The sequence below is a fragment of the Microtus pennsylvanicus genome, chromosome 11 (assembly GCF_037038515.1).
Source record: "Microtus pennsylvanicus isolate mMicPen1 chromosome 11, mMicPen1.hap1, whole genome shotgun sequence".
Taxonomy (NCBI): Eukaryota; Metazoa; Chordata; class Mammalia; order Rodentia; family Cricetidae; genus Microtus; species Microtus pennsylvanicus.
In genome coordinates, this window is record NC_134589.1 from 60,716,895 (window position 1) to 60,743,286 (window position 26,392).

Here is a 26,392-nt window from a genome sequence, read left to right on the forward strand (position 1 = left end):
TTTAAAGAAAAAAATTGCGGCGGCAGTTTGAATTACCTTATAGAAAGGCTATGGTGTCACTGTGACTTAGAGGGAATGCACATACTCAGTATGTATTCATGCCTAGGACACAAACTATAGAACTGGTTGTCCCTATAGATAAGAAAATCCCTTTCTGGTTTGAGAGTCAGCAGAGGCCAAGGGCTTTGTGTTATATCAGCTGCTTGTAATTAGGAACCCAAATGCCACCTTCCCAAAGAGTCTTTATTTTTCACATGGCTAAATTGCAAACCAATTTAATACACACAAATTTTTATCCACAGAATGTCTACAAGAATTATAGCTTTAAAAAATACAACCAATTTTTATATTTTAAAAATATCTGAACTCAAATAAATTAATATTTTTAAAAGTACACTCCTCATACTATTTGTTTGGCATTTACTCTGGTTAAACTTTGTGCATAATGCCTGTGGTACACGGTCACATCAGCAGTGCTCTGGTTCCAGTACTATGACTGCAACTTGCAGGTTGGGACACATATTCACAGACATGGTGGGACATGCAGTAATAAAATAGCTTCTTAGAAAATAGCAAGAGTTCATTGCAGACCGTGCTGCTTGCTAACTGCTGTATGCCTCAGTCCAGCCTGCAGCTCTAGCTGGCCAGTATAAGAGTTTGGCCAAGGCTCCCTGGGAGCTGGTCCGTGGTTGGTGCTGTCTCCACCATGTGAAGGCAGTTGTGTTGGTTTCCGGGGAGTGTGGTGGCATACTGGTCCCCTCACCTCTGATTGTGGGGCCACTGTACTACTTTAGCAACCTTAAATCCAGGAACTTAATTCCTGCCTAGCTGAAGAAAACTACACAGCTCCAAGCTGTGCCTCTTGGGGACCTATGCTGTAAACCACCAGCACCGTAGGATGCTTTTTCCACGGCTACACCTCATCTGTCCCAGCTGTTCCTTCCCTAAGCTTTAACGTTACCAAACCTTACTGGGCCAAGGACTCGGGGAAACTGTGTTTAAGCTCAAGCAAGGCTTTGCTTTCAGAGCAAAAGGAATCTAAACCTTGCTCCTTTCTGCAGCCTAAGTGTGAGTGTGTCCAGTTTGATCACAGTTTTAGGGTAAAGCCAGAAAGCTGGCTATTTGTTTCAGAGTACAAGCCAAGGCACTTTCTTAGGAGCTTTCTAGGGAAGTAGAAGGTAGCCTGGATGGCCTACTGCCATGAGGATTTGGTACCTCCAGAGGCCTCACACCTGATGATGCATCATCCCTGACTGGGTGAGCTACTGCTACCCAACCATTTGAGAGCTAAACCATGGTGGCTCTAGCACAGGACATTGGTCCAATATGTAGCACTCAGGCTGGGGAGTGGCATAGACTGAGCAAAGTAGGCAGGTAGCCAAGATGCATATGAGATAACCTAGAAGCTCTGCCTCCATCCAGTACCACACAGCACTGCTGGCTTTGATACTTGGCAAGGGAGAAAGGAAATCTCCTGACCTTCCTAGGATTATGTTGAAATCCTCTGTACTTTAAATATGGCAACTGATCTAAAATAAAGGAGTTAAAGGTCAGATCAGGAATGACAGGTCATGACTGAAGTCCAGTTTCAAGTTTAAGAGTAACTTCAGCCACTTCAGTAGCAAATCATGGAGGGGTTAAAACATTTGTTTTTGAGACAGGGTCTGTGTAGACCAGGCTGGTCTCGAACCCGGAGATTCACCTGCCTCTGCGTCCTTCGTACTGGGATTAAAGGCGTGCGCCATTACCAACTGGCTGAATTAAAACATTTTTAATTCAAGGTTCTACTGAAGAGAAATGGTGAGGCAACTCAAGCCAGTATGTTCCCACGTCCCCCAACACTGTATGGAAGACCGTGGACTGACCTCAGCAATGGAGCATGTGCATGTCCAGTAACATACAAGCATTACTTGTACAATGGTAAAAGTAATGTGCCAGCTCAACTGGATGGTTCTTAAACTAGACAGCTCTAAAAATAGGAAGGCAAATAATTGCTTGGCAGCCAAACTGAAATAAACCTGACTTGTCAGTTTTACTGCCAGAATTCAAAATGATAGGAATAAAGAAGGGGCTCTGTTATCCTGCTGTGAGGTGTTTTTAATAGGATAGTTGAAATTAGCCAGCCTAGGGATGCAGCTCAGTTGGTAGGGTGCTTGCCTAGTATGTATGAAGCCCTGGGCGCATTCCCCAAAACTGTATAATCTAGGCACGACAGACCTGCAAAGCATGCGGAGGCAGGAGGATCAGAAGTTCAGAGTTATCGTTGGCCATATGAGGCTGTCTCAAAAGAGCAAAACAAACAAAAGCCTTACTAGCCTAGTAACTGAGAAACGCTTCAGATGGAAACCTTTTGTTCTTTGAGAACAGGGTGTCATGTGACTGTGGCTGGTCTGGAACTCATCGTGTAGGTCAGGGTAACCTCTAGATCACAGAGATCAACCTCTTGAATGCTGGGATTCAAGATGTGTGCCACCACGCCCAATGACAAATGAAAGTTCAAGGAGTTGAGTCCTGCTGCATAGGTCTCCACAGCATCAAGGTGTGTAGAAATACTTCTAGAGGATTCCAGTCCTCTACAGCAGAGGAAAAAAGTGTTAACTGCCTCGGTCCAAACTCAGTCCTTGTGACTAAGATCCTGAGAGGAAGCATGCTTTCAGCATTAAGTAATCCTTCCAAATCACCAAGCCTAAATCCAGTCACTGGGTCTGGTGGCACATACCTATCATCTCGGCAATTGGGATGGGGAGGCAGAAGGATCAAGAATTCAGGGTTATCCTTGGTACATACTGAATTTCACCCAGCCTGGGTTAACATGAGATCCTATCTCAAAAACAAAACAAAAAAAGTAAATCCTAGAGTTTGACCCCTTGTGAGTCTGTAGTTGGTGAGGAGCCGTTCAAGAGAGGCCATTTCCACAGCTGCTACACAAGACAGTTGTGCCCACTTCACATCAGTCATGGCTTTGTCTTCTGAGTCACCATGTGGCTGAATGCCAAGGAGATACCTGCACGTGGAGCTCCACTTCAGACCACTGGAGTTTGTGTTTTCAGTATCCAGAAGGCCAAGTGTGGCTGCAGCTCATCCGCCTTTCTCAGCGTAGGGAACAGTGTTCACCTCCGAGTCCCCGTGCTGAGGCAGTACCAGAAACTGACCACCTCCCAGCCTGGCTCTTGAGCTCCAGAACACATTCATCCTTGGAGGCCTGAGGAAACACCACCTTGCCAACCAGCCAAAGTCGCATCTAGAACACTGAGAAGCAGCAGCAGATGAGGGAGCCCATGAGGAGAAACCACAGTTGCTAAGGTGTCTGTAAATACAGTGACAAAATCCTGGATCTCTGTCAAAGCCTTAGAAAGCCACAAACTGTCTAAAGTGAAATGGGGACCATGACCTGAAGCCGTGGACCAGAACCAACCTCGTGTCAAAGGCAGGAGTGACATGCTGCCAAGCCATCTTTGGTTACTTGGCTTCTACAGGGTTCCTTCTTGTGAGAGACCTCAGTGGTGTGGCCAGCTGAGAGACCTGAGTGCAGGGGACACAGCATCTAATCGATGCGTGCACAGGGCTGATCCAGGTCCAGTTTACTGCAGTTTTGTTGCAAATTAAAAAGGAGCACTAATAACCAGAGCTTCCCCTGTTTAGGGAGAAAACATTTTTAAACAGGTCTCACATTTTCCAGACTGAGGAGTGCTCCATGTAGTACATGAGGCCCAGCAGAAACAGCTGCAACAGGAGTCCCCGGGAGGTCATGACGATGGCCACCAGTGGGACTGGAAGGGACACACATGGGGATGATTGTAAGGATAGAGGTGTACACTGCCTCTCGGGTATGGGTCTACGACAGCCACCCAGGAGCTGGAATGGCATAGCCTTGCTCCTAAGTTCTAGTCAGAACTCAGTGGTCACCAAGCCCCTAGGCCCCAGGAGAGGTAGCAGAGTGCTGCATCCCTTTCCAGGAGCGTTCGAGTTAATGGTGTGGTCGAGAAGAGCCAGTGAGCAGCTCCTGCCATACAAGTGGGGAATGGGCTAGGGCCTGCTTCTTCTACTGCTCCCAAGGTTCTCATATGGGCTATAGCCATTTGATACCTGCTTCACATCCAGGACCACTGTAAGGAAGGACCTCCAGGGACTCAATAAGCACTTCCTTGACAGAGGGGAAGATAGGACAGGGGGCCACTTCTGTATCCCCCAGAGCCCAGATGTGTCTTTCTCCAACTGACCAGAGCACTTTTCCTCCTGGTCCTTGTTCAGGAGCCTCCCCTCAGTTATTGGGCTCCAGGAAGCCAAGTAAAGGGCCTTGGTAGAGGTAGACGGAGGTGATGGCTGTCTTGTTCCTACACACACCAGTTCCCAGGCTGACACTCAGGTGTCATCTGGGCTTTGGCTACTTAGCCTCATCTTTTCCAGCCCCAAGGGTCTGGAGTTTTCTTCTTCCTGCCCAGACTGTTGATCCTTGGAAAATTAAGGACAACCCCTATTTGACAGCTACTTCCCCAGAGCAGCCACCTCTGGAGAGCCAGGCTCCACCTCTGCTTGGCCCACTTCACACACTGCCCAGGGCTAGATGGGAACCACGACTGCCACCTGTTTCCTTCCTGCTGACACCAGAAAGCTCAACACTCCAGCTCAGGCAACCATTTAGTCACACCGGCCTTTTCCCTTCCCATACCAAGTCACAGGTCTTGGTCACGGTGGCTGGAACTCTTAGATTTTGTACAAAAAGCTGGGGACATAGTCAAACCTGAGCAGGGGTTGGGTGGTCTCAGGTGACTCCTGCATGTAGTGCAGTTTCAACAGCTCAGCCAGGTACTGCACCACTCTGATGTCCTCATTCACGAGTCCCAGGTTGAGCTTTAGGAAGCTGGCTTGTCTGCTGGCCACGGCTTCTTGTGTCTCCTCACTGTGGGCAGGCAGATGCAGGTGGTGGCAGAAGGTGTAGAGGAATGCCTTGGAGCAGAGCTGGGTGAGCATGCTCTGGACGTGCAGGTAGTATGTGCTGCCTCGCTTGATCTGGGTGCGATGGTCCGCCAGGCGGGGCACCAGTGTTCCCCTGTACAGGGGGCAGCGTAGGGTCTTGCTGTCCAGGTCCAGGATGCTCGTATAGCGGCTATAACGGCTCAGGGTATGGAGGGTACCCATACTGGCAGGGGAGGCCACTCTGAAAAAGACAGGCCAAGGTCAGAAAAGGCAAGGGTTAGAAAAGTGGAGGCAGATACTTAAGAGATAGGGCTTACTGTCCCCAAACTAACTCCCACCCAACTAGAGGAAGTTCAAATGCTTTGGTTCCCAAGGCCCTGGGCAATTTGATTCCTGATGGCCTCTGAAACATCTATTATTTGACTAAACGGTTGCTCCACAGAGTGAACCAAACTTTGACTGGTGCTCTAGGAGGGCCTGGCCATCTGCTGTCCCTGGAGTCCCTCACAGAGATGGAAGCACCTTCATGTCTCCCTCTTCTCTGGTCTATTAGCTTAGGCAATCTCCTTTACCTTTTCCAAGTCTCGTCTCTGAGATCTGGGTCACCAGTGTGACAAACTAAGTCACCTAGGATGGGACCTGGCCTTCAGTGGGTGCTGCAATCACTGTTACTACTCTGTGCCCACATCCACCCAGTGTGGTGGCTGATAGGGAATTCTCCATTCTAGAGCCCTGGGCTGCATCTCCGTTGGTGCTATGTCCCCAGTGCCCAGCAGCATGTGTTCCGGGGTGAAGTGAACAGGCCAAGTGCTCAGCCTTCCGAGGCTGCTCCCTAAAGTCCTCAAGTTTCTCAGGCGTAAGTTCCTTTTCTTCCCATCTCTGTTCTAAGCATGCTTTCCCTAATACTGAGCTTCGCTCTCCAAGGCTCCCCTCCCTGCCAGCTGGCTTCTTGTCCATGTGGCTGACCTCCATGCCTAGTTCAGACAGCATGGTGCTCTGAGTATCTCCTCTTTAAACTCCCACCTTTGAGTCTGTAATAAACTTCTAGAAGTAAAACAAAACAAAAATGGCCTTCCTCAAGGGGGGTGGGGTAGAGTAGGTGGAAGATTTGCCTGCCATGCACACGTCAGGGTTTTCATTCCAGCACAAGAAAACAAAAGCTCTCCTTTAGAGCAGTCTAACCACGAGTGTAGGCATTCCCCACAGGCCTAGCAAACAGAACAGACAAGATTTTACAGACGACCCTCCTCTTAACATTTAGGGCACGATACTATGCGAAAAGAGACGCCACTGGGACCACAGCTATTTTTTCCTTCTTGGTGCATCTCATAATTATTTACTAAGCATCTATTACCTAGCCAGGCATTGACCTGGGAGCTGAGACTGCAATGAAGGATGTCTTAGAGTCTTGACTTGTTCCTCTTCATGGGAGTGTTGGACTTGAAAGAGAATGGGACCTGGGGCTTGTGGAAGGCCTGAAGACCGCGACAAGGTCAGCTCAGAATTCCAACGGCAGGCACACACAGGCTCTAAACCAGTGGGTGGACAGCACACCCCATGCACAAGGGAGAACTGGGGCCTACAGGTGAGAAGCAGTCTATGAGGGCAGTAAGAGATCTGAAGAGAGCATTCTCACCCTCTGCCAATTCCAGTGCCTCACCCCGCACCAGCTTCTCTATCTCAGGACAGGCACACCTGAGTCTGCTCCTCTGGCTTTCCATTAGGCTCGGCGCAGCTCTCCCTGTCTGACCCTCCATCTCTGTGTTAACGCCCAGCCTAGGCCCTTTCCTGAGATTCAGCCTTGGCACTCCCTCCTAGATGTTGGCTCCTTCCAACATCTCCCATTTCTGTTCCCCATAAAACTCTTCTTCAGGAAGCCAAATACACAGTCAGGCCCCAGGCCTTGTGCTCCATTACAGTGAACACAGCCTATTCCCCCCAAGTCACTGTCACCATCCAAACTAGGGAAGCCACCAGGATTGAGGAGTCTGAGGTCACCCAGCCAGGACCTCGCCTAAGCCTCCAACTCCCCTGACTCTCTCCTGCTAGAACTGGGTCCTGTTTACCCATCATTCCTGATCTTGTCACTGCTGTTCAGCAAGTCCCACACTTGTCCCTGGTGCTCATTTAAAATGATGGGAGGCTCATCAGTGGCTGACCCAACCTTCTGTTGTCTGGCAGAAGGCCTGTGTGGGGAAAAAGAATCGAGCCAGGGGAGCTGGTGGTTCAAGGTGACATTCTTTGAAAGCTTCTTGAGCAGTTCCAGGTGAAGCCAAGACTGGAGGATTCAGACAAACCCTGCTCACAGAAATAGCCCTGCGGTAGCTCACGGTTCTGTGGACAAGAGTGCCACTTCACAAAAGCTCTCACTCTGCATCCCTTTTGTTCTTCTTAAAGCCAATGTCTTGTTACTACAGTCTAGACTGGCCTCCACGTAGCTAACCGGTTACTAAGGCCAGGAACTGTTCTAAAATGACATCCCCCAATCCGGGCCCCTTTCCAGCTCTGGAAGGTGGCACTGGGAACAGAGGCACACAATGTAACTTGAGGTGTCCAGATCCACCACGGTGAGGGGGCAGCACCAGCACTGACCTAGACCTTGCCGCTCCCGCTGCCATCACATCCTTCTCTGACAGCTCTCACCTCAGGTGTCCCAGCCTCATGGTTTCAGGAAGATTCCAGCTCCCTTTCAACTGCAATAGTGAAATGCATTGTCTCTGCTAGGAGAAGAGGCCACTTCCCAGGGCCTCTCTGGCTTAGCTGAGACCCTCCCATCGCCATGCCACTTCTGGCTCCTGTCCGGGGAAATCATCCCTTAGAGCACTGTGTAGGCACTGACACTCATAGGAGTGTCCCAACATCTGTGCCCCCCTCAGTAGGATACACTATCTCATATGCTACAGCATGTGCCCTGCCTGTTGCCTTCATTTTAGAATGCACACTTGTAGAGACAAGTCAACGATAGGCACCTGTATCGTAAGACAGGCTTTACCGGCTGACTACAGTGAAGGCAAAAGCCTCGGAGAAGTTAAGCTGGTGGCATGGTGGCAGGATGGGGGCCAGAGTCAACATGGCTGGATTACCTTGGAATTCAGGCACTGGGCAGAGGCTGGCTCTTCACTAGCCTCATAATACTTAGCAAATGACCATTCAATTTTCTTGGAACACAGGCAAGAAAGTTGACCTGCCCAAACACTTGTATGAATGAGCCACAGCAAGGTAACACCATAACTTCAAACAGGGAAAAGACAAGCTCTTGTGATTGCTCACTTCCATAGCAAATACAGCAGCAGAGTACAAGCTACTGGAGTTCTACATCTCCCACAGTGACATTCTTTATGCCAATGTGAGCTGCAGTCAGAACGAACATAGCATCTTCAAGTCCACTCACTCTCTGATTTCACTGAAGCAAGACTCCAGCTCTTATTTCAGACAGACCAACTGATTCAGAATCTGATTGGGATTTCACGATTTAAAACTCTCCCAGGGGATGGGAATATAATTCAGAAGTAGTATATCTGCCTAGCATACACAGGCCCTGGGTTCTATGGCTAGCACCAAACATACACAAAGAATAATTCTCCCAAACGGTCTGACACGAAAGTGGGAAGGAGCCCCCAGCACTGGCAATCACTTAGCAACTGTGAACCCCCTCTCCATGACAGATAAGGCAACAAAATCAAGAGTAATTTGCCAAAGGTAAGAATATGAGTTGGTTATCCATTGTCCAAAAAGCAAGCTTCCCTTTCCTGGGGTCCACAGAACAACCTGCTTCATCTCTTAATGTCTAGTGTTCTTCCCCACCACCTGGAACCAGTTACCTCTGTAGGCCAATAAGCTTCCACTTCTGAAAATCCATAATATGCAAAGGGGAAGAAATCCAGTGCTTGACTGGCTTGGCATAGTAACCATAGCTGGGAACAAAGATAGACAGTGCGGTGACAAGCTTCCTGACTATGGTTTCGTCTTCGCCCAGGACCACAAGCGTCCTCCCACTAAGCAGGGAGTAGATGGCTGGGTGGGCGAAGGGGTACTGGCGGATGAATTTTAAGGCATTCTGGCCAGCTCTCTTTTTGTGTCTCTCAGAGGATAGGCCAGCAGAGTGAGCAGAGAGGGTTCTGTCTGAGCTGGTAGAGGCCACACTGCTCATGTAGCTTGCGGTGTCCGAGTAGTTATCCAGGCTTGTCTTACTAACATCTCGGCTAGCCAGGAGGCAGCTTGGATCCAGCTCATAAGCTGGGAACGTTTCACAGCTGTTGTCTCGGGGAGAAGGGTCAATGTTTTCCATCTCGACGTCCACATGGAACCCCTGGTCTTTCTGCCTGGAGCTCTGTGGGGGGATGCTCACCACACCATCCTCATCAGAAAGAGTGTCAGCCGGGGTGGGAAGAGGAACCAGCTGACCTTCACTCGCCTTTCCAATAGAGCAGCTGGAGTCTATTTGGGATGGGGTATTTTCCAAGCTGCCCTCCTGAGTCTCACCCAGTTCTGGTGGGCAGACACTTGCCTCGAAATGGATGGCCCCCTCACTATCTGCATAGGTTTCTTCCTCATTAATGGCACTTGGGTAGCTGGCCTTAAAGTCATCAGGAATGAGGGCCTCAGATGGGCAGGTGCTTAAGACTTCAATACTGTCCTCACTGATCGTCCTGTGGCTGACTGCCTTGCTACGGACTACATGGGGGCTCAATGGCACCGTGAGGCTGGCCTGGCTGTCAGATTTAGACAGCACAGAGGATGACTTCTCGGTGCCCAGAACCTCGATGCTTTCCCCACTGCTGATGCTCCCTTTCATATCCATATCCAGGTAGTCCAGGTTTTCTTGGGGGTCAAAATTGCTTGACTCTGCTGCTGCCACTTCCTTGTATTCTTCATCTCCAAGTTCCTGCTCCATCTTGATCAAAACAGACTCCACACTGGACTTGTATGAACCAACACTAATTAACACTTTAGGAATGGGACATTCTTCCACAGGCCTGGATGGCAGCCTGTCCTGACTGGGCCGAGAGGGCACATTCTCTTGTTTCTCCATCCTGTCATCAACCTCCATAAAGTCTTCAAAGAGGAAATTTGTTATGTGCTGTTGTTTTCGAAGTGCTCTGTCAATCTGACTGGTCAGGAGGTAGCATAGGTCTCCCCGGAACATGTGTTCAATGTGGCTAAGCTGGGCCAAGGTCTGAGTGAAATATTCAGTGTCACAGAGTTCCTCCAAGGTCTTTAACTTCTTGTCAAAACACTTGGTGGACTTTGCTTTGATGAGTTTCGGGGTGTAAGCCGGTCTGCACGTATAAAGGTCTGCATTAGCTGACTCCTCGGGGTTGGAGGTAGTGGAGACCTGGGCAGCCTGGTCTTGGGTGTGCTCCGTATCGCCAGGATGCAAAGCTGGTATCTTCATCTTCTGGCGAGGGTATGAGCGGATCTGCCTCAGCAAATCTTGATGCTCAATGATGGACTTCTCCACATTGGCCAGTTCATTGGCTTTCTCAATTGCCTGAGATGTATAAAAACCTTTGTCATTGGCTTTCTTTTGGATCTCGGTTTCTGTGTGCAGCACAGTCCTCGTATAATCCAAGTCTTTCAGCTTTTTTTCAAGTTCCCCGGCAAATGCCTTCCTGTTACCCATCTTCAAGCACTCGGATGCTTTGGAAAATTCAGCCGAAAGCTCCTGGAATTGCTGCATGATTTTATGCTGGTCCGCAGAGATATAAGCCATACAAAAGGGCCTCACAAAGCCACGGGCCTCCAGGTCATACAAGGTGAGGTGGTGCACATATGCAAAGGCCCCTTCCTTAGAGTCTCCCAGCACCACTTTGGAGTCCTCCACAAAGTTCAACTTGGGGTAGGCAGAACCAGGAGGATGACCAACGAATGAAGCCTGGTAATCCACTGACATGATCCGCAAGGAGAAGTAATTGAGATCAAAAGTGCCAAAAACTTTGGCGTCATTGGGGATGGTCAGCAAGGGCTGAGGTCCCACCTGTTCAGAGAACTCGGAAATAAGGATGAAGTCCCTGGAGAACTTGGCCCCGGACAGTTTAGACCAGGGGTTAGCCCCCTGGCTGGCATAGGGGAAGAGAGGTACTGAGTACTCCTCCGGCAAGGCGGGCTCATTGTAAGGTTCTTCCTCGTACTCGTCTTCCTTGGTGAAGGCCACCACATCAGGGGCGCTTATCATATTTCCTGAAATACGGAGAGAACATTGAGAGGAAATGGAAAATAATGCGGGGTTAGTCGGCGGGGAAGTCCAGCCTCTGGATGAGGAAGCAAAGTTCTTACGGCCTTCTTTGGACTTTCAGGGGTCCTAAAATGCCTCTCACACACCCAAGAATTCAAATTCCCGAAGATTATCAAGGTTTGGGACCTGGGAAACCCTGGGAAGCCTCATGAACTCCAAAGCTGCAAGCGCAGATGACGGAGGAGGCTAGCCACTCTCTCGCTTTTCCCCTCGGCTGTCACAAGGCTTCTGGAACCGAAATCACTAGCACTCCCCGGAACCTACCAGTGACATCAACAGTCCCAGCTCTGATCAGGTCCTTAATACTAGTCACGGACGGCCGCAGAGTCAGCTAAATGGGCCTCCCCAAAACCTAAGAGCAGAAACTGTTGGAGGCTCCTAGGACTGCACTGTCCCAGGGAAGCTACCGCGGCACCACCATCTTGGTATCACATGACTCCCAAGCATCAGCGTCGCGTGACCCGGAAACGCTCACACTAACTTCCGAATAAGTGGTGCCTTTTAAGAGGCACTGTCAGTCAGTCCCTCCTCAGGACAAGTCCCATTAACCAACTACAGTCCTAAAGAAAGGGAAAATAGAATACAGTGAGGTGGGAGGGAGGAGAAACGGTGTTGGGTGAGCGTGCCGGGGCAGGAAGCATTCTGGGAGTTGTAGTTCGAGGCTGCTCGGATAGCGGAAGTTGTCAGTGAGCGCGAGTTTAAGCGGATCTCTGAGGCGTGGGTTCCACGCTGAGGCAGCCAGTGGCCTGGAAAAGGTGCACTGTTAAAGTGACTCTCGGAGGTGTTCCCCAACATGTACGGGGCACCGTGGAGTTGCTGCTGGCGCAGGGCCTAGGGAATGATCTTCCCAATCACCCTCTTAGCGTTCCGGTGGCAGCGACGGCCTGGAGGCCGTGCCTTGTCCCGCGCTGCCATGGAAGTGGCCTTCCGAGGAGTACGAAAAGTTCTCTGTGTGGCTGAGAAAAACGACGCAGCCAAGGGGATCGCCGACTTGCTGTCCAATGGTCGCATGCGACGGGTAAGGAGCTTTTCTGTTCGACTTCCTTGAGGAACGCCCACAAAGTGGCGCCGGGTACCCGAAACGTAGGCGAAAGCGACTCCGCCTGTAGCCCGCTCGGGACCCCCTCCCACCCGTCCTCACGCCTCGGGCTCCCCTCGGACTTCAGGCCGCTTTAAATGTAGCCCTTTAACGGTGTTTAATAGATCTTTGCCCGTTGTCTCTGTGTGATCGTCTCAAATACATATGGACGATGGGTCTTCTATGGGTCTGAAGCGATTGTGAGCAAACATGTATTTTCGCGTTCTCTCTTGGTGAGGCTGAAGTTCAGTTGAATTGGAAACCCGTACCAAACTCCTTTTACTTAGCGTCCCAACTTTATTTATCGTTCCTATGCATTCTACGGTCCCAGTGACTTTAGGTCTCGGTGGCAGTGATAATATTAAGGTTTGGGAGCTAGAGGGGAAATTATTTACTACTCCTTTAGATTGATTCCAAGATACACAGAGATAGGACTGTCTCGGAAGATGAAAGACAGAACCCCAAGAACTGTTGCATTATGTCTCAGTTGGAGGACCTTCTACGAGCCATTCCTTCTCTTTGTAAATAGCGGGATCTCTAGACTTCTGCCTCCAGTTCTGAAACAGTGGGAGGGGAGCCAAGGTTGGGCGGACGCGGGCCCCCAACTTCACCTCTTCAAAGTGTCGAATAGTTAAAAAAAAAAAAAGCGTTGAGTAGTAATTTTTTTCTCTTTTTTTGAGACAGGGTCTCACTGTGTGACCCTGGCTAAGTAGACCAGGCTGGCCTTGAACAAACAGATCTGTTTGCCTCTGTCTTCCAAGCACTGGGTTACAGTTGACGTCCAGCCTAACTACTGTTTAAATGTCTTTTTTTTCTTTCTTTTTTCTTTTTTTTGGGGGGGGGGGGGCGGGGAAGAGGGTTGACTGCATGTATGCCTTGTTTCACATGTATGCCCATGGAGCCATACATGTGTTTCATATGTGTGCCATAGAGGCCAGAAGTGGGCATCAGATCCCCTAGCACTGAAAGTACAGATGGTTGTGAGCCACGAGGAATTAAACATAGGTAGCTCTGGAAGAGCAACAAGTGCCCTTAACCATTGAGCAATCTCTCCAGCCCCTTAAATGTTTATTTTAAGACGTCTTCCCCCCACATTGTTCTCCCTACTAGGCCTGGGATGCTTTTCTCTCTATCTCTCTCTGTCTTTGTCTCTTTCCTTTCCTTTCTTTGTTTTGTTTTGTTTTTCCAGACAGGTAATGTAGCCCTGGTTGTTCTGGAACTAACTATGTAGGCCAAGCTGCTGCTGCTGCATCTCCCTCCTCCTCCTCCTCCTTTTAAAATTAAGTTTTTATTTATTTATTTATTTATTTATTTGTTGTGTATATAGTGTTCTCCCTACATGCCAGAAGAGGGCAGGGCTGAATCTGGAATAGCAGAGCTTGCTGTTGCTTTGCAGATACCCATGAGTACACAAGCACTGAATCTTTTGGTTTTTTTTTTTTAAAGATTTATTTATTATGTATACAGTATTCTGCCTGCATGTGTACCTGCACCCCAGAAGAGGGCACCAGATCTTATTACAGATGGTTGTGAGCCACCATGTGGTTGCTGGAAATTGAACTCAGGACCTCTGGAAGAGTCGGTGCTCTTAACCGCTGAGCCATCTCTCCCCAGGCACTGAATCTTTAAACCAGTGCTTTATTTCAGAAGCTGGTAATCTGTGAAGACAGTCTTCCATCTCATCTCCAGCTGGCAGATTATGTGGGGGGGAGTAAAGAAAGAAAGGCGGTCAGGAAAAAGGAAGAAGAAGAAAATCCAACCCCCCACTAACAAAAACAGAACTGAAGGGACTCTGGCCAGCTCGAGCATGGCCAGCATGGCTCTTGGGGGTCCTGAGCCAATACTTCTCCTTTCAGTAACAACAGAGCAGGTTAATGGTGGTGAGCATGACAGAGCAAACAACGGCACACCTTTAAAGAGACAAACTTACCTTCTGGAACTAGAGAGTATAATGCTTAAACTTGACACACTTAAGCTTTGTTGTGAGACATTTCCTCCAAACTGAACATGAATTCCACCCCCTACACCCACCTCCTTACCCTCACCCTGGCATAGCCAAGGCCTTGAAACTTACCTCAAAGTTCCAGGAAGCAGGTATTTGAGGATTGCAGAAGGCAACTGGCCCAATTCCAGACACCCAGTAGTGGCAAAAAAGAGACAACAGACAAACAGCTTATCTAAGGGAAACAGCTAACTTCCTCATTCTGCCCCCAAATAAATTTCTGTCTTCACTGCTCCCTCAGCCTAAAGCACGTAATGTTCTTCTCTTGAACTCTGGAGTCCTAGAGCGGGATTGTTGGGGTATGTGGCGCTACCTTTAGTTTGTTCAGAAAGCACCAAACTTTTCCATTTGCTTTGCTAGATGGTGGTGACGCATGCCTTTAATCCCAGCACTCAGAAGACAGAGGCAGGTGGATCTCAGTGAGTTTGAGGCGAGCCTGGTCTACAAAGTGAATTTAGAACAGCCAGGACTGTTACACAGAGAAACCCTGCCTCAAGAAAACAAAAAAAAACAAAAGAAAAAAAAATACTTGCTTTTCTTGTGTTTTCTTTTTTTTTTTTTTTTTTTTTTGTGGTTTTTCGAGACAGGGTTTCTCTATGGCTTTGGAGCCTGTCCTGGAACTAGCTCTGTAGACCAGGCTGGTCTCGAACTCACAGAGATCCGCCTGCCTCTGCCTCCCGAGTGCTGGGATTAAAGGCGTGCGCCACCACCGCCCGGCTTTTCTTGTTTTTACTTTATCACCATCCTTACAGGTGTGAAAGATACTGTGTTTTCAATTTACAATTTCATAATGACTTATTGGCCAATGATACTGACTTACTTTTCTTGTATTTGTTGGCCATTTGGTTTTCTTTTTTGAAGAACTTTGTGCAACAAACTCAAAACCTTGCATGGCAACTGTTCTATCCTGAACAGCCTAGCAAATCCATTGTCAGAAAAATGTATGTACATATCTTTTTCCTTCAGAGCCTCACAGTTTAAAGTTTTATCCATTCATGTACTGTGTCGTGCACGTGTCACAGCATGTGTATAATGGTCAGAGGAACTCTTGTGGGAGTCAGTTCTCTCTTTACCATGTGCTTTTCAGGAATCGAACTCAGATCATCAAGTTTGGCAGCAATCACCCTTATCCTCTGAACCATCTTGCTGGCTCTAAGTTTTAGTTGTCTTTGATCCACTTTTTAAGCTCATATTTCTGTATATGTATCCCACCTCATTCTTTTGATATATGGAGATCTATATTGTCCCAGCATCATTTGATGAAGTCTGTCCTTTGAACAGACTCGGTACCCTTGTCAAAGATCAATTAGCAAGGAAAAGCCTTAATCCCAGGATTCAGAAAACAAATCAGGAAAGCAAATTTGAGGTCAACTTGGGCTGTATAGTGAGACTCTTTCAAAAAACACAAAATGAGAGTTTTGAGAGCTGGCTCAGAGGTTAAGAGCACTGGCTGTTCCTGTATGGGCCTGAGTTCTCTTCACAGAACCCACGTCAGATGGCTCACCACCATCTGTAACTCCAGCTCCAAGGGACCCAGCATTCTCCTCTAGCTTCCAGGTACCCAGGTACATGTGGCACACATTCTCTTTCAAATTTGAATTTAAGGGGAAAAAACACAAAATGGGCTAGGGAGATTGTCAGTAAGCACATGCTACACAAGTGTGAGAACAAGAGTTTGATCACAAGCACCCACATAAAAAGCTGGGTGCGGTGACAGACATGCACCTGTAGCCCTAGCGCTGGGAAGGCAGAGGCAGAATGATCCCTGGAGCTTGCCAGCCACCCAGTCTGGCTAAATCGTGAAGCTCCCAAGATCAGTGAGAGACCCTGTCTCAATCAAGGTGAAGAGCAAAGAAGAGGATGCCTGACATTGACCTCTGCCCTTTACACATAGTGTGGAGGGTCTCAGCCAACGAGTCAAGTTTCACCATTGAGTTATATTCTAAGCTCTCATGATTACTATAGGTTTTTTGTTTTAAAATTAAATCTGATATTTTTAGTTACTGTAGTTTTTATGATTTATTTCTTTGCATTGTTGCATTTGTGTAAAGATGTGTAGCTTCTCTATGGAAGCCTTGAGGGTGTTTTCCTCTCTGGTTCCCTTCTTTAGAGGCCCTGTGACGTTACCATGGCCTCTCTGATGAAGAGGACAGGAGACTTTAAGGGCTGCAGGACCCTTTAAGAGATGTCCCATAGTCTCCTGGGACCTAGCTGACTTTGAGAATGGTCCCTCTATTGACATTAATATAGACCTTTAGACATTATTGAATACTGAGGTCAGTTATACCAGTCTGGTACATTTAACTTTTGTGTAACATTTAGTTTAAAAAGTGGGAAAAACCAAACACTTTTACATAAATCCTGATTAAACATACATTTTTGTTCTAAAAGCCAGTCTTTGTGAATGCTACAAAGAACAATAACTTGAGAGCTCTATTGGTTTTAGTAGAGGTTGATTGAACTTTGACTTTAGAAATTTTAATTTTGTGTATTATTTCTAAGCTTCATCTTCTGTATATTTTCTGTCACTTACTCAGACTTTCCTGACTTGCTAAGGCTTCCAAGTTTTGTCTCAGTTTTTTGTTTGGTTTTATTTTTTTTCAAGACAAGGTTTCTCTGTATAGCCCTGGCTGTCCTGGAACTCACTCTGTAGATCAGGCTGGCCTCAAACTCACATAGATCCACTTACCTATGCTTCCCTGAGTGCTGGGATTAAAGGTGTACACCACCACGGACAGGCAAGCTTTCTCATTCTATAAATACATTTTTATCTTAACCCAGGGCAAAGTCTTATCATACGTCATACAGAAATCCTTTTCTGCTAAAAATGTCTTTTTCTTACATCCTCCAAACATTTGCCTTTTCTATTTACTTCCCCCTTTTATTTATTTTCTTAATATCATGAGTCATATTACATTAGCCCTCTTATTAAAGAACAATTAAGAAAATGTGCCATCTTATTAAAGAACAACTAAGTTCAAACTATATATGGCATGTAATAGATTAAGATCACCTGTACGAATATTGTTAAACTATGAGGTTTTGTAAGCACTCAGGCAAAGCTCATAAAAAATGCAAGCCAGCCTACAGTGGGATTCTAGACAGTTCTTAGCCTGTAACCCTTTTCAGTATGCTCAATAAACAGATTTTCCTAAGGTAGGAGGGAGGAGAAGAAAAGAAAGAAAGCACATACCAGCCAAACACCTTTTGTATTTTGTACAGTTCAGAATGTATCTATAATGGTTTGCTTTTGAATGAGCAGCAAGTAGCAAATAGAGAAGCAGCAGTTATAGCAAAACATCACCAAATCTGATGTTTATGCGCTCAGCAGAAGTCAGCTGAGGAAGCCCTGTTAAACTCTTCTTGGAGAAACATGTTAGGTAGGGGATTACAGGCAGGGTCCTCTCTGCCCTCTCCATTGATAAGCTTCCAGTTATCCATTTTTACTACAAGCATATTTATATCATGGGATAAAAAATAGAGCACTGGCTGCTCTTCTGGAGGACTTGTGTTTAATTCTCAGTACCCACATGGTAGCTAACACCCACCTGTAACTTCAGTTCCAGGGCTTCTAATGCCCTCTTTTGGCCTCACATTGCATGAATGTGATGCACAGACATGCTTGCAAGCAAAATATCATACACATAAAAATAAATCTTTAATAAAGTTTGTGTCTTAAATTTAAAAACAAGCCGAGTGATGGTGGTGCATGCCTCTCAGGAGGCAGAGGCAGGCGGATCTCTGTGAGTTTGAGGCCAGTCTGGTCTACATTAGCTAGTTCCTAAACAGGCTCCAAAGTTACAAAGAAACCCTGTCTTGAAGAGAAAAAAAAAATGGTGGTTTGAATGAAAATGTCCCCTTTGAGCTCAGATATTTGAATACTTGGTCTCCAGTTGGTGGTGCTATTTAGGTAGGTTTAGAGGAAATAATGTCACTGGGGGGTCAGTTTTGGGGTTTTGTTTATTTTCTTTTCAGTTTGGGGGATTGGTTGGGTTTTTTATTGTAGGGTTTTTTTTGTGTGTGTGTGGGTTTTTTTGTTTTTGTTTTTGTTTTTTTGAGACAGGATTTCTTTATGCTGTCCTGGAGTTCCCTGTGTAGAGTAGGCTGGTGTCTGCCTCCCAAGTACTGGGATTAAAGGCTTGGACCACCATGCCCAGATTTTGAGGTTTTAAAAGCCACACTCCATCTCTGCTTTGTGTTTGCTGTTCCAGATGTGTGCTCTCTGCTTGCTGCCTCAGCCATCAGGCCTGCTGCCGCCATGTTGTCCTCACCATTATGATCCCTAACCCTCTGGAACCATAAGCCAAACTTACTTTCTTCTCTAAGTTGTCTTGGTCCTGGCAGTCTATCACAGCAATAGAAAGGAACTTTTAGATTTTGTAAGGTCATGGACATGTGGCAGCCAGCACTCCTGGTCAAGGTGGATCAAGCAGACAGAAGCCTTTATCTGTGTTGGCTTTCAGATACCCTTTTCAGACTTTGAAAGCTTGTATCTGTGAACGGGCAATCTAAAAAACTGAGTGTCCTTCCTTCTACAAAGCTCTTTTTGTAGGATAAGGAAATACTAGGATAGATACTTTTCTCTAGAAGTCATTTTTATTATCCTCCAGTCAAAATTTAGGTCAAGATCAATGCAGAAAAGTACCAGGCCTTTCTTTCTTTGAAGGTCTAGATTAAACTACTACAGTTTAGGGGTGTCTCATTGCCCTCTACAAAAGAATATACACTGAAACATCCTCCATATCTCCTTTGTCTTCTTCTCTAGAACATCCTCTGCAGATTTCCCTTTGACTTTCCTCTTTCCCTTCCCCTTCCATGAGCAACCACAAGGAAAGCAAAAAGGCCACACTCAACAGTGATACCTGGGTTCCCTGAATCCCATCCACCCTTCCTAGCAGCCATGCAGAAGGGAAGCCTATGTCCAACTAGCCACTCCACCAACATACTCTCCCTGACTTTAATACCCTGCAACCTTGATGAATTCTTCCTTTATTTTGTCAAGTTAACATTATGAAGAAGCAACCAGGGGGCAGGGAAAGCTGCCTATTGTGGCACACCTTTTGGAGGTACAGGGGAAACTGTTTTAAGTTTCTTTTAGAACCCAGTTGGTACATTGTAACTCACTAAGCCTGTCCTGCACTCTACACCTAGCTTATGATTTGCAAGCCGGGCAAGGGGCTGGAGATTGAAACATACATAGACAGAGACACAGTCATCCTTGAATTCCCCAAGAATGCCAACTTTATTGTGTTTCAGGGCAGCTTATATAGTGCCTTCCCTGTCTAATGGCCATACCCTAGCTCTGGGGGGGCGGGGGAGTCAGCTGTAAGCCCACCAGAAACCACTCCCCTATCTCATGCTCAAAGCAACACATGGTCCCTCACTACCATCTGTAATGAGATCTGGTGCCCTCTTCTGGCATGCAGGCATACATTCAGGCAGAACATTGTATACATAATAAACAAACAAATAAATAAGAAAAAGATCATGTTGCTGGGTGGTGATGGCGCACACTTTTAAACCCAGCACTCAGGAGGCAGAGACAGGTGGAACTCTGTGAGTTAGTGGCCAGTCTGGTCTGCAGAGCAAGTTCTAGGATGGCCAGCCCTGCACGGAGAGGATCATGTTAAGCTGGGCATAGTGGTGCATGTATTTAATTCTAGCACTCAGAAGCAGAGGGAAGGGGATCTCTGTGAGTTCCAGGCTAGCTAGGGCTATATAGCGAAACAGTCATGGTGTCTGTAAATTTTTCTTTTCTAATCTTGTTGTCCTCTTTTTCTTTTTCTTGCCAGTGTTCTCGCTGGAACTTCTAGGATAGTGTTGAAGAGCAGGACCAAGAATGGGTGTACTAGTGGTGTTACTGATCTTTTCTTTTCTTTTCTTTTTTTTTTTTTTTTTGAGACAGGGCAGGGTTTATCTGTGTAGCTCTGGCTGAATGACTAGACTGACTTCAACCCCACAGAGATCCATCTGCCTCTGCCTCCTAAGTGATGGGGTTAAAGTCATCACCATGCCTTGCTTTTGCTTTTCATCTTTTTGGTTTTAATTTAAATTTTTGATGTGTGTAGGTGGGTGTTCTGCCCGCATGTAAGTGTACCATGTGTGTGCCTAGTGCCTGTGGAGGTCAGAAGAGGGCACCAAATCCCCTGTATCTGAAGTTACAGACAGTGTGAACCGCTGGGAATTGAGCCATCTCTCCAGCCCCTGACTACCTGACTACTACTATTTCCTCCTCCTCCTCTTCCTCCTCCTCCTCCTCCTCTTCCTCCTCCTCCTCTTCCTCCTCCTCCTCCTCCTTTTCTTCTTCTTCTTCTTCTTCTTCTTCTTCTTCTTCTTCTTCTTCTTCTTCTTCTTCATCATCATCATCTTCTTCTTCTTCTTCTTTTTTGGTTTTTGGCTTTTGGAGTGGGTTTCTCTGTGTAGCTCTGTCCTGGAACTCACTCTGTAGACCAGGCTGGCCTCGAACTCAGAGATTCACCTACTTCTGTCTCCCAAATGCTGGGATTAAAGGTATGTGCCACCACCACCCAGCCCTCCTCTTCCTTCTTCATTCACATACATAAAAGAAAAAAGGCACGAATGAATGAGACCAAATTATTATAAAAAAAAAACCAATAAAAAGGAGTCAGAAGCTTGTAGAAGGAGTGGCGGGCCGCTTCCCGCCATCTCGCTCCCCGGCTAGTTTACACCCAAAATAATTACATGGAAACTGTATTCATTTAAAACACTGCCTGGCCCATTAATTCCAGCCTCTTATTGGCTAATTCTCACATCTTGATTAACCCATTTCTAATAATCTGTGTAGCACCACAAGGTGGTGGCTTACCGGGAAGATTCTAATTTACATCCATCTCGGGCGGAGCTTCATGGCGTATGCCTGACTCTGCTTTCTTTCTCCCAGCATTCTGTTCTGTCTACTCCACCCACCTAAGGGCTAGCCTATCAAAGGGCCAAGGCAGTTTCTTTATTAACCAATGAAAGTAACGTATAGACAGATGACCTTCCTACATCAGAAGCTGTTATATTACATGGTTTCCTTTTTGTTTTTTTAAGCCCAGGTTTCATGTAACCAGGTTGGCATTGAACTCATTATATAGTCAAAGATAGCTTTAAATTCATGGTTCTTCTAGTTCCACATCTCAAGTTTTAGGTTTAAAGATGTGTATCATTGCACTTAGCATTTGTGTGTGTGTGTTTAGGGTTCGAGTGCCTGCATGTGGGCATCATGTGTGTGTGTGAATTTATGTCATAGTCACTGTCCTATTGCTGTGAAGAGACACCATGACAAAGGTAACTCTTATAAAGAGAACATTTAATTAGGGGCGGCTAATAGCTTCAGAGGGTTAGTCCATTATTATGATTGGGAGCATGATGGCGCACAGGCAGGCATGTATGATCCTAACGCAGGAACTGAGAGCTTCACATCCTTATCTATAGGCAGCTGACAGAAAGAGATTGGGTCTCAGAAACCTCTAAGCCCCCAGAGACACACTTCCTCTGACAAGGCCACACCCTCTAATCTTTTCAAAATCTTTTCACTCCCTGGTGACTATGCCTTAAAATACATGTGCCTATGGGAGCATTCTCACTCAAACCATTACATTTTATATATGCAAATGTGTGTGCTCATGGAGACTAGAGGATATGTCTGATGTTTTCATTTATTACCCTTCACTTCGTTTTTTTTGTTTTTGTTTTTTTGGTTTTTTTTGACAAGTCTCTCATTGAATCTGGAACTTGCCCACTTGATTAGGCTAGCTGGCCAGAAAATTCTAGGGATCCTCTTGTCTCCGCTTCCCCCCCAGGGTCAGGATTACAGGGGCCACTGCACCCAGCACCCAGCACCCAGCACCCAGCTGAGGACACTAGTGCTGGGGATCCAAACAGTTCCTCATGGTTGGTGTGGCAAATACTTTACTGACTGAACTATGCTCAGTCATTTTAAACTTTTTACCTTGAGACAGGACTCACTAGGTTGCCCAGGATGGCCTTAAACTTTCCATCCTCTTACCTAAGCTTTATAAGTATCTGGGATTATAAGCCTCTGTTACCCAGCCTTTTCCTAGAGTTAGTCAACACTGTACTTGTAATTATCAGATATTGATAATATCCCTTTCAAAATTTGTCCTTACAGGTTTGAGAGTATAGCCAAGTATGCTCCAAGCCCTGGCGCCATTCCCAGCACATCAAAAAGAAAAAATATACAAACCATTTTGCCATAAAGGCCAATTTACCTAGTGTTCCACGCAGAAATTTTGTATTTTTGAGGCTGAGAGACAATCTTCTGTTGTATTCCTTCTGGGCCCCTGAGTGTTTCAGCCTCTAGGCGGCCTCACTGTTGTATTCTGCATGGACATGCAGCAGGTGTGGAGCTGCTAAGACTGTCCTGATGGCTGAGGAGGGAAGCGTGGGTACTGAGAGGGTCTTGTTCCTTCCCAACTGTAGCTGAAGAATGGGTTTGAGAATCAGAAGGAGCCTCAAAAACAACTTTATTTAGACATAAATTGAAGCTCAGAAGAGTCACTGGCATGAATTGGAAGTTTATTGGTTTATTGGTTGTATGACTGAAATAGCAAAAATGTGAAGAGAGAAAAGAACAGGTGGTCAAGATAGTGACCCATTGACTTGTCATGTGACCTTGGACAAGTCTACTTCCTCATCTGCATTCCATTAGCTGGATTCAAAATTTACCTTCTGGATACAAACTCTATAGGTTTAATGCTTGGTAGCAATATTAATAAGTGATCCTAATTATTTAGCCTAGCTGGCCTCAAACTCACAGAGATCCACCTACCTCTGTTTCCCAAGTGCTGGAATTGAAGTCATTGCCACCACACACAACTGGAAATCAAACCTATGGCTTTGTGCACGCTAGGCAAACTGTGTTTTATTGAGCTACAGCCCATCCTGCTTAGTCTTTATATTTAGGAAATATTTTAGGAAATTGTTTGTTTGATCTTGTTCTCTGTAGCCCAGGCAGGCTTCAAGCTTATAATATTCATAGCCTCTTGAATGCTCGAGTGTCAAGTTGCATTTGCTTTTTTCATATCCTTTTCTCCCATCCTCTGGGTATTGCTCATTCTTTTGTTGGGGGGTCATTTTTTTAAAATATGATTTGAAATTTTTACGTATTTTTCTTTTGTTTTACAGAAAGAAGGCCTTTCAAAATTCAACAAGATTTATGAATTTGACTATCATCTGTATGGGCAAGTAGGTACTAAAGTGTTTCCATCATAAAGCTGATATATAAGACAGGCATGGTGGCTAGCCCATAATTTAATCCTAGCATTTGGGAAGCTGAGGCAGAAGGGTTATTTTTAAGATACAGCCTAGCTAGGGTAACTATTGCTGTAATGAAACACTATAACCAAACAACTAGGGGATAAAGGGTTTATTCAGGTTATGCTTCTACATCACAGTTTTTCATTGTTGTTTGGGTTTGTTTTTATTGTTGTTGTAAGTGTAACAGTTTTGGCTGTCCTGGAACTGTCTTTGTAAACCAGGCTGGCCTCAAACTCACAGGGATCTGATTAAAGATGCATGCCACCACTTCCAGGATCCACATTCCTGTGGATTTATTGTGAAAGGAAGTAAGAGCGGGATCCTGGAAGCAGGAGCTGATGCAGAGGCCACCGAGGGATGCTGTGACTTGCTTAGCCTGCTTTCTTTTTTTTTTTTTTAATTTATTTATTATGTATACAATATTCTGTCTGTGTGTATGCCTGCAGGCCAGAAGAGAGCATCAGACTTCATTCCAGATGGTTGTGAGCCACCATGTGGTTGCCGGGAATTGAACTCAGGACCTTTGGAAGAGCAGGCAATGCTCTTAACCACTGAGCCATCTCTCCAGCCCCCTCTCCAGCCCCCTAGCCTGCTTTCTTACACAACCCAGGACCACTAGTCCAGAGGTGGCCCCACTCATAATGAACTTGGTCCTCCCTCGTCATTCTTTTTCCCTTCTGGTTTTTCAAGACAGGGTTTCTCTTTGTAGCCCTGGCTGTTCTAGAACTCACTCTGTAGACCAGACTGGCCTCAACTCAAAGATCTGCCTGCCTTTGCCTCCCAAGTGCTAGAATTAAAGGTGTGTGCTACCACAGCCTGGTCATAGCCAGATCTTAGGAAGGCATCTATCAGTTGAGGTTCCCTTCTTTCAGATGACTCTAGCCTGTGCCAAGTTGACATAAAACTAGCCAGGACACCAAAGCTGTGTAATAAGACATTGTTGCAAAAAATAAAAGGGACAGGTAAGATGACTCAGCAGGTAAAGACTCTTGCTTTCAAGCTTGATGACCCGAATTTAACTTCTGGAACCCACTTAGTGGAAGGAGAAAACCAACTGCTGACACTTGTCTTGATCTCCACATAGTAATGAACAAGTTAATTAAAATAAATAAAAATGAAAAAGATACCCAGATCCTCTCTAAATTGCTTGTGTTTTACCTAAGTTCTAAAGGTCCAGCTGGTGGTGGTGCACACACCTTTAATCCCGGCACTTGGGAGTCAGAGGCAGGCTGATTTCTGTGAGTTCGAGGCCAGCCTGGTCTCCAGGACAGGTTCCAAAGCTATAGAGAAACCCTGTTTCAAAAAATCAATCAATCAAACAAACAAACAAACAAACAAACAAAAAAAAAAGCCCTCATCTTTCTACTACACACATTTCGAGACATTGTGTTGGGGAAGGAACATAGGACCTCAAACCAAGTACTGAGTCACTTGATAACTGTTATAACTCTCATCCCTGTGGACTTTTTTCTTTTCTTTTTTTTAAAAATATTTATTTATTTATTTATTATGTATGCAATATTCTGTTTTGCGTGTATGCCTGCAGGCCAGAAGAGGGCACCAGACCTCATTACAGATGGTTGTGAGCCACCATGTAGTTGCTGGGAATTGAACTCAGGACCTTTGGAAGAGCAGGCAGTGCTCTTAACCTCTGAGCCATCTCTCCAGCCCCGACTTTTTTCTTAAATAGGGTCTTACTATGTAGTCCTGAGTGCCCTAGAACACACAGAGATATATCTTCCTCTACCTCCCAAATGCTGAGATCAAAAACATGTGCCACCATGTCTGTCCTCCTGAGTAAATCTTAAATGATCCAAAAGGCATCATGGAACTGGTATTAGAATGGTGATTATTGGAGCTGGAGAGATGTCTCAGCACTTAAGAGCACTTGGTGCTCTTGCTGAGAATGAAGGTTCTGTTCCCAGCACCAATCCAGGGCTCACAACCATTCTAAACGCTAGTTCTAGGGGATCTGATGCCCTCTTCTAACCTCCAAGAGCACTAGACAGGCACATGGTGCACATACATACAGGCAAAATAATCAATGCACATAAAGTACAGTAAATACATTTTTTAAAAATAAAGAACGGTAGTGGGGTATGGTGACATGCATCTTTCATCTCAGCAATCAGGAGACAGAGGCAGGTGGATGGATCTCTGTAAATTTGAGGCTAGCTTGTTTTACTACATAGGGAAGTCCAGGACAGTGAAGACAATAGAGAGACCCTTCTCAACAGAGAGAGAGGAGAGAAGAGAGAAGAGAGCGAGAGAATATGAGTGAATGAGTTACATTTGTTATGTTCATTGTCTGTTCTTTTCCTTTCATTGAATTATTTGTCAAAGTATAACTACAGAAAGACTAACTTTTGTTTTGTTGTTTCTCAGAATGTTACTATGATAATGACTTCAGTCTCTGGACATTTGCTGGCTCATGATTTCCAGATGAGGTTTCGGAAATGGTCAGTACAATTAGTATGGGAAGTAAGCTGTGACAAATCTTACAGGGATTTTGAAGCATGTTTTTGTTACCATGTCATTTATAATAATTCGTAAATACTAATTTATAATACTAAAATTACCTAGGGCTATATACCCCACTATAAGTTTTTATCATCCCTTTAGAATAAATACCCACTTTGAGGTGTTCCCCTAAATAAATTTTTTCAGTGCAGTCTTTATTCCATTACAGATGTGCATAAAAGACTTCCGATTTCTTCTCTGCATCTGTCCATCTGCTTGGGAGAGTGGACAGTGTGTTATGTACAAACTCATAGCTTTGTTTATAATCATCTGGTCAATTTTCCTTTCTCTCTTTTGAGACATGGTCTATCTCCAGTCTTTCTGACTAACTAATAGTCCCGAGTGCGGGATGTTTGGC

The 26,392-nt window shown here is 45.9% G+C and overlaps 2 protein-coding genes across 3 annotated transcripts in view; one reads left to right on the forward strand and one right to left on the reverse strand.

The window, feature by feature from the left end:
- Positions 1 to 224: 224 nt before the first annotated feature.
- Smcr8 (SMCR8-C9orf72 complex subunit) lies at positions 225 to 11,590 on the reverse strand. Its single transcript, XM_075992315.1, has 3 exons — positions 11,417 to 11,590; positions 8,739 to 11,097; positions 225 to 5,158 (listed from the first exon to the last, which is right to left on the reverse strand). The coding sequence occupies exons 2-3, from the start codon at positions 11,090 to 11,092 to the stop codon at positions 4,705 to 4,707; spliced, it is 2,808 nt and encodes a 935-aa protein (XP_075848430.1). The 5' UTR covers positions 11,093 to 11,097; positions 11,417 to 11,590; the 3' UTR covers positions 225 to 4,704.
- Positions 11,591 to 11,803: 213 nt separating this feature from the next.
- The window catches only part of Top3a (DNA topoisomerase III alpha), a 38,105-nt gene continuing 23,516 nt past the window's right edge, over positions 11,804 to 26,392 (forward strand). For both annotated transcript variants that reach the window (XM_075992313.1, XM_075992314.1), the window contains exons 1-3: positions 11,804 to 12,170; positions 23,383 to 23,442; positions 25,900 to 25,973. In XM_075992313.1, the coding sequence (XP_075848428.1) occupies positions 11,991 to 12,170; positions 23,383 to 23,442; positions 25,900 to 25,973 (314 nt within the window). In that variant the 5' untranslated portion in view covers positions 11,804 to 11,990. The remainder of the gene's footprint in view (positions 12,171 to 23,382; positions 23,443 to 25,899; positions 25,974 to 26,392) is intronic.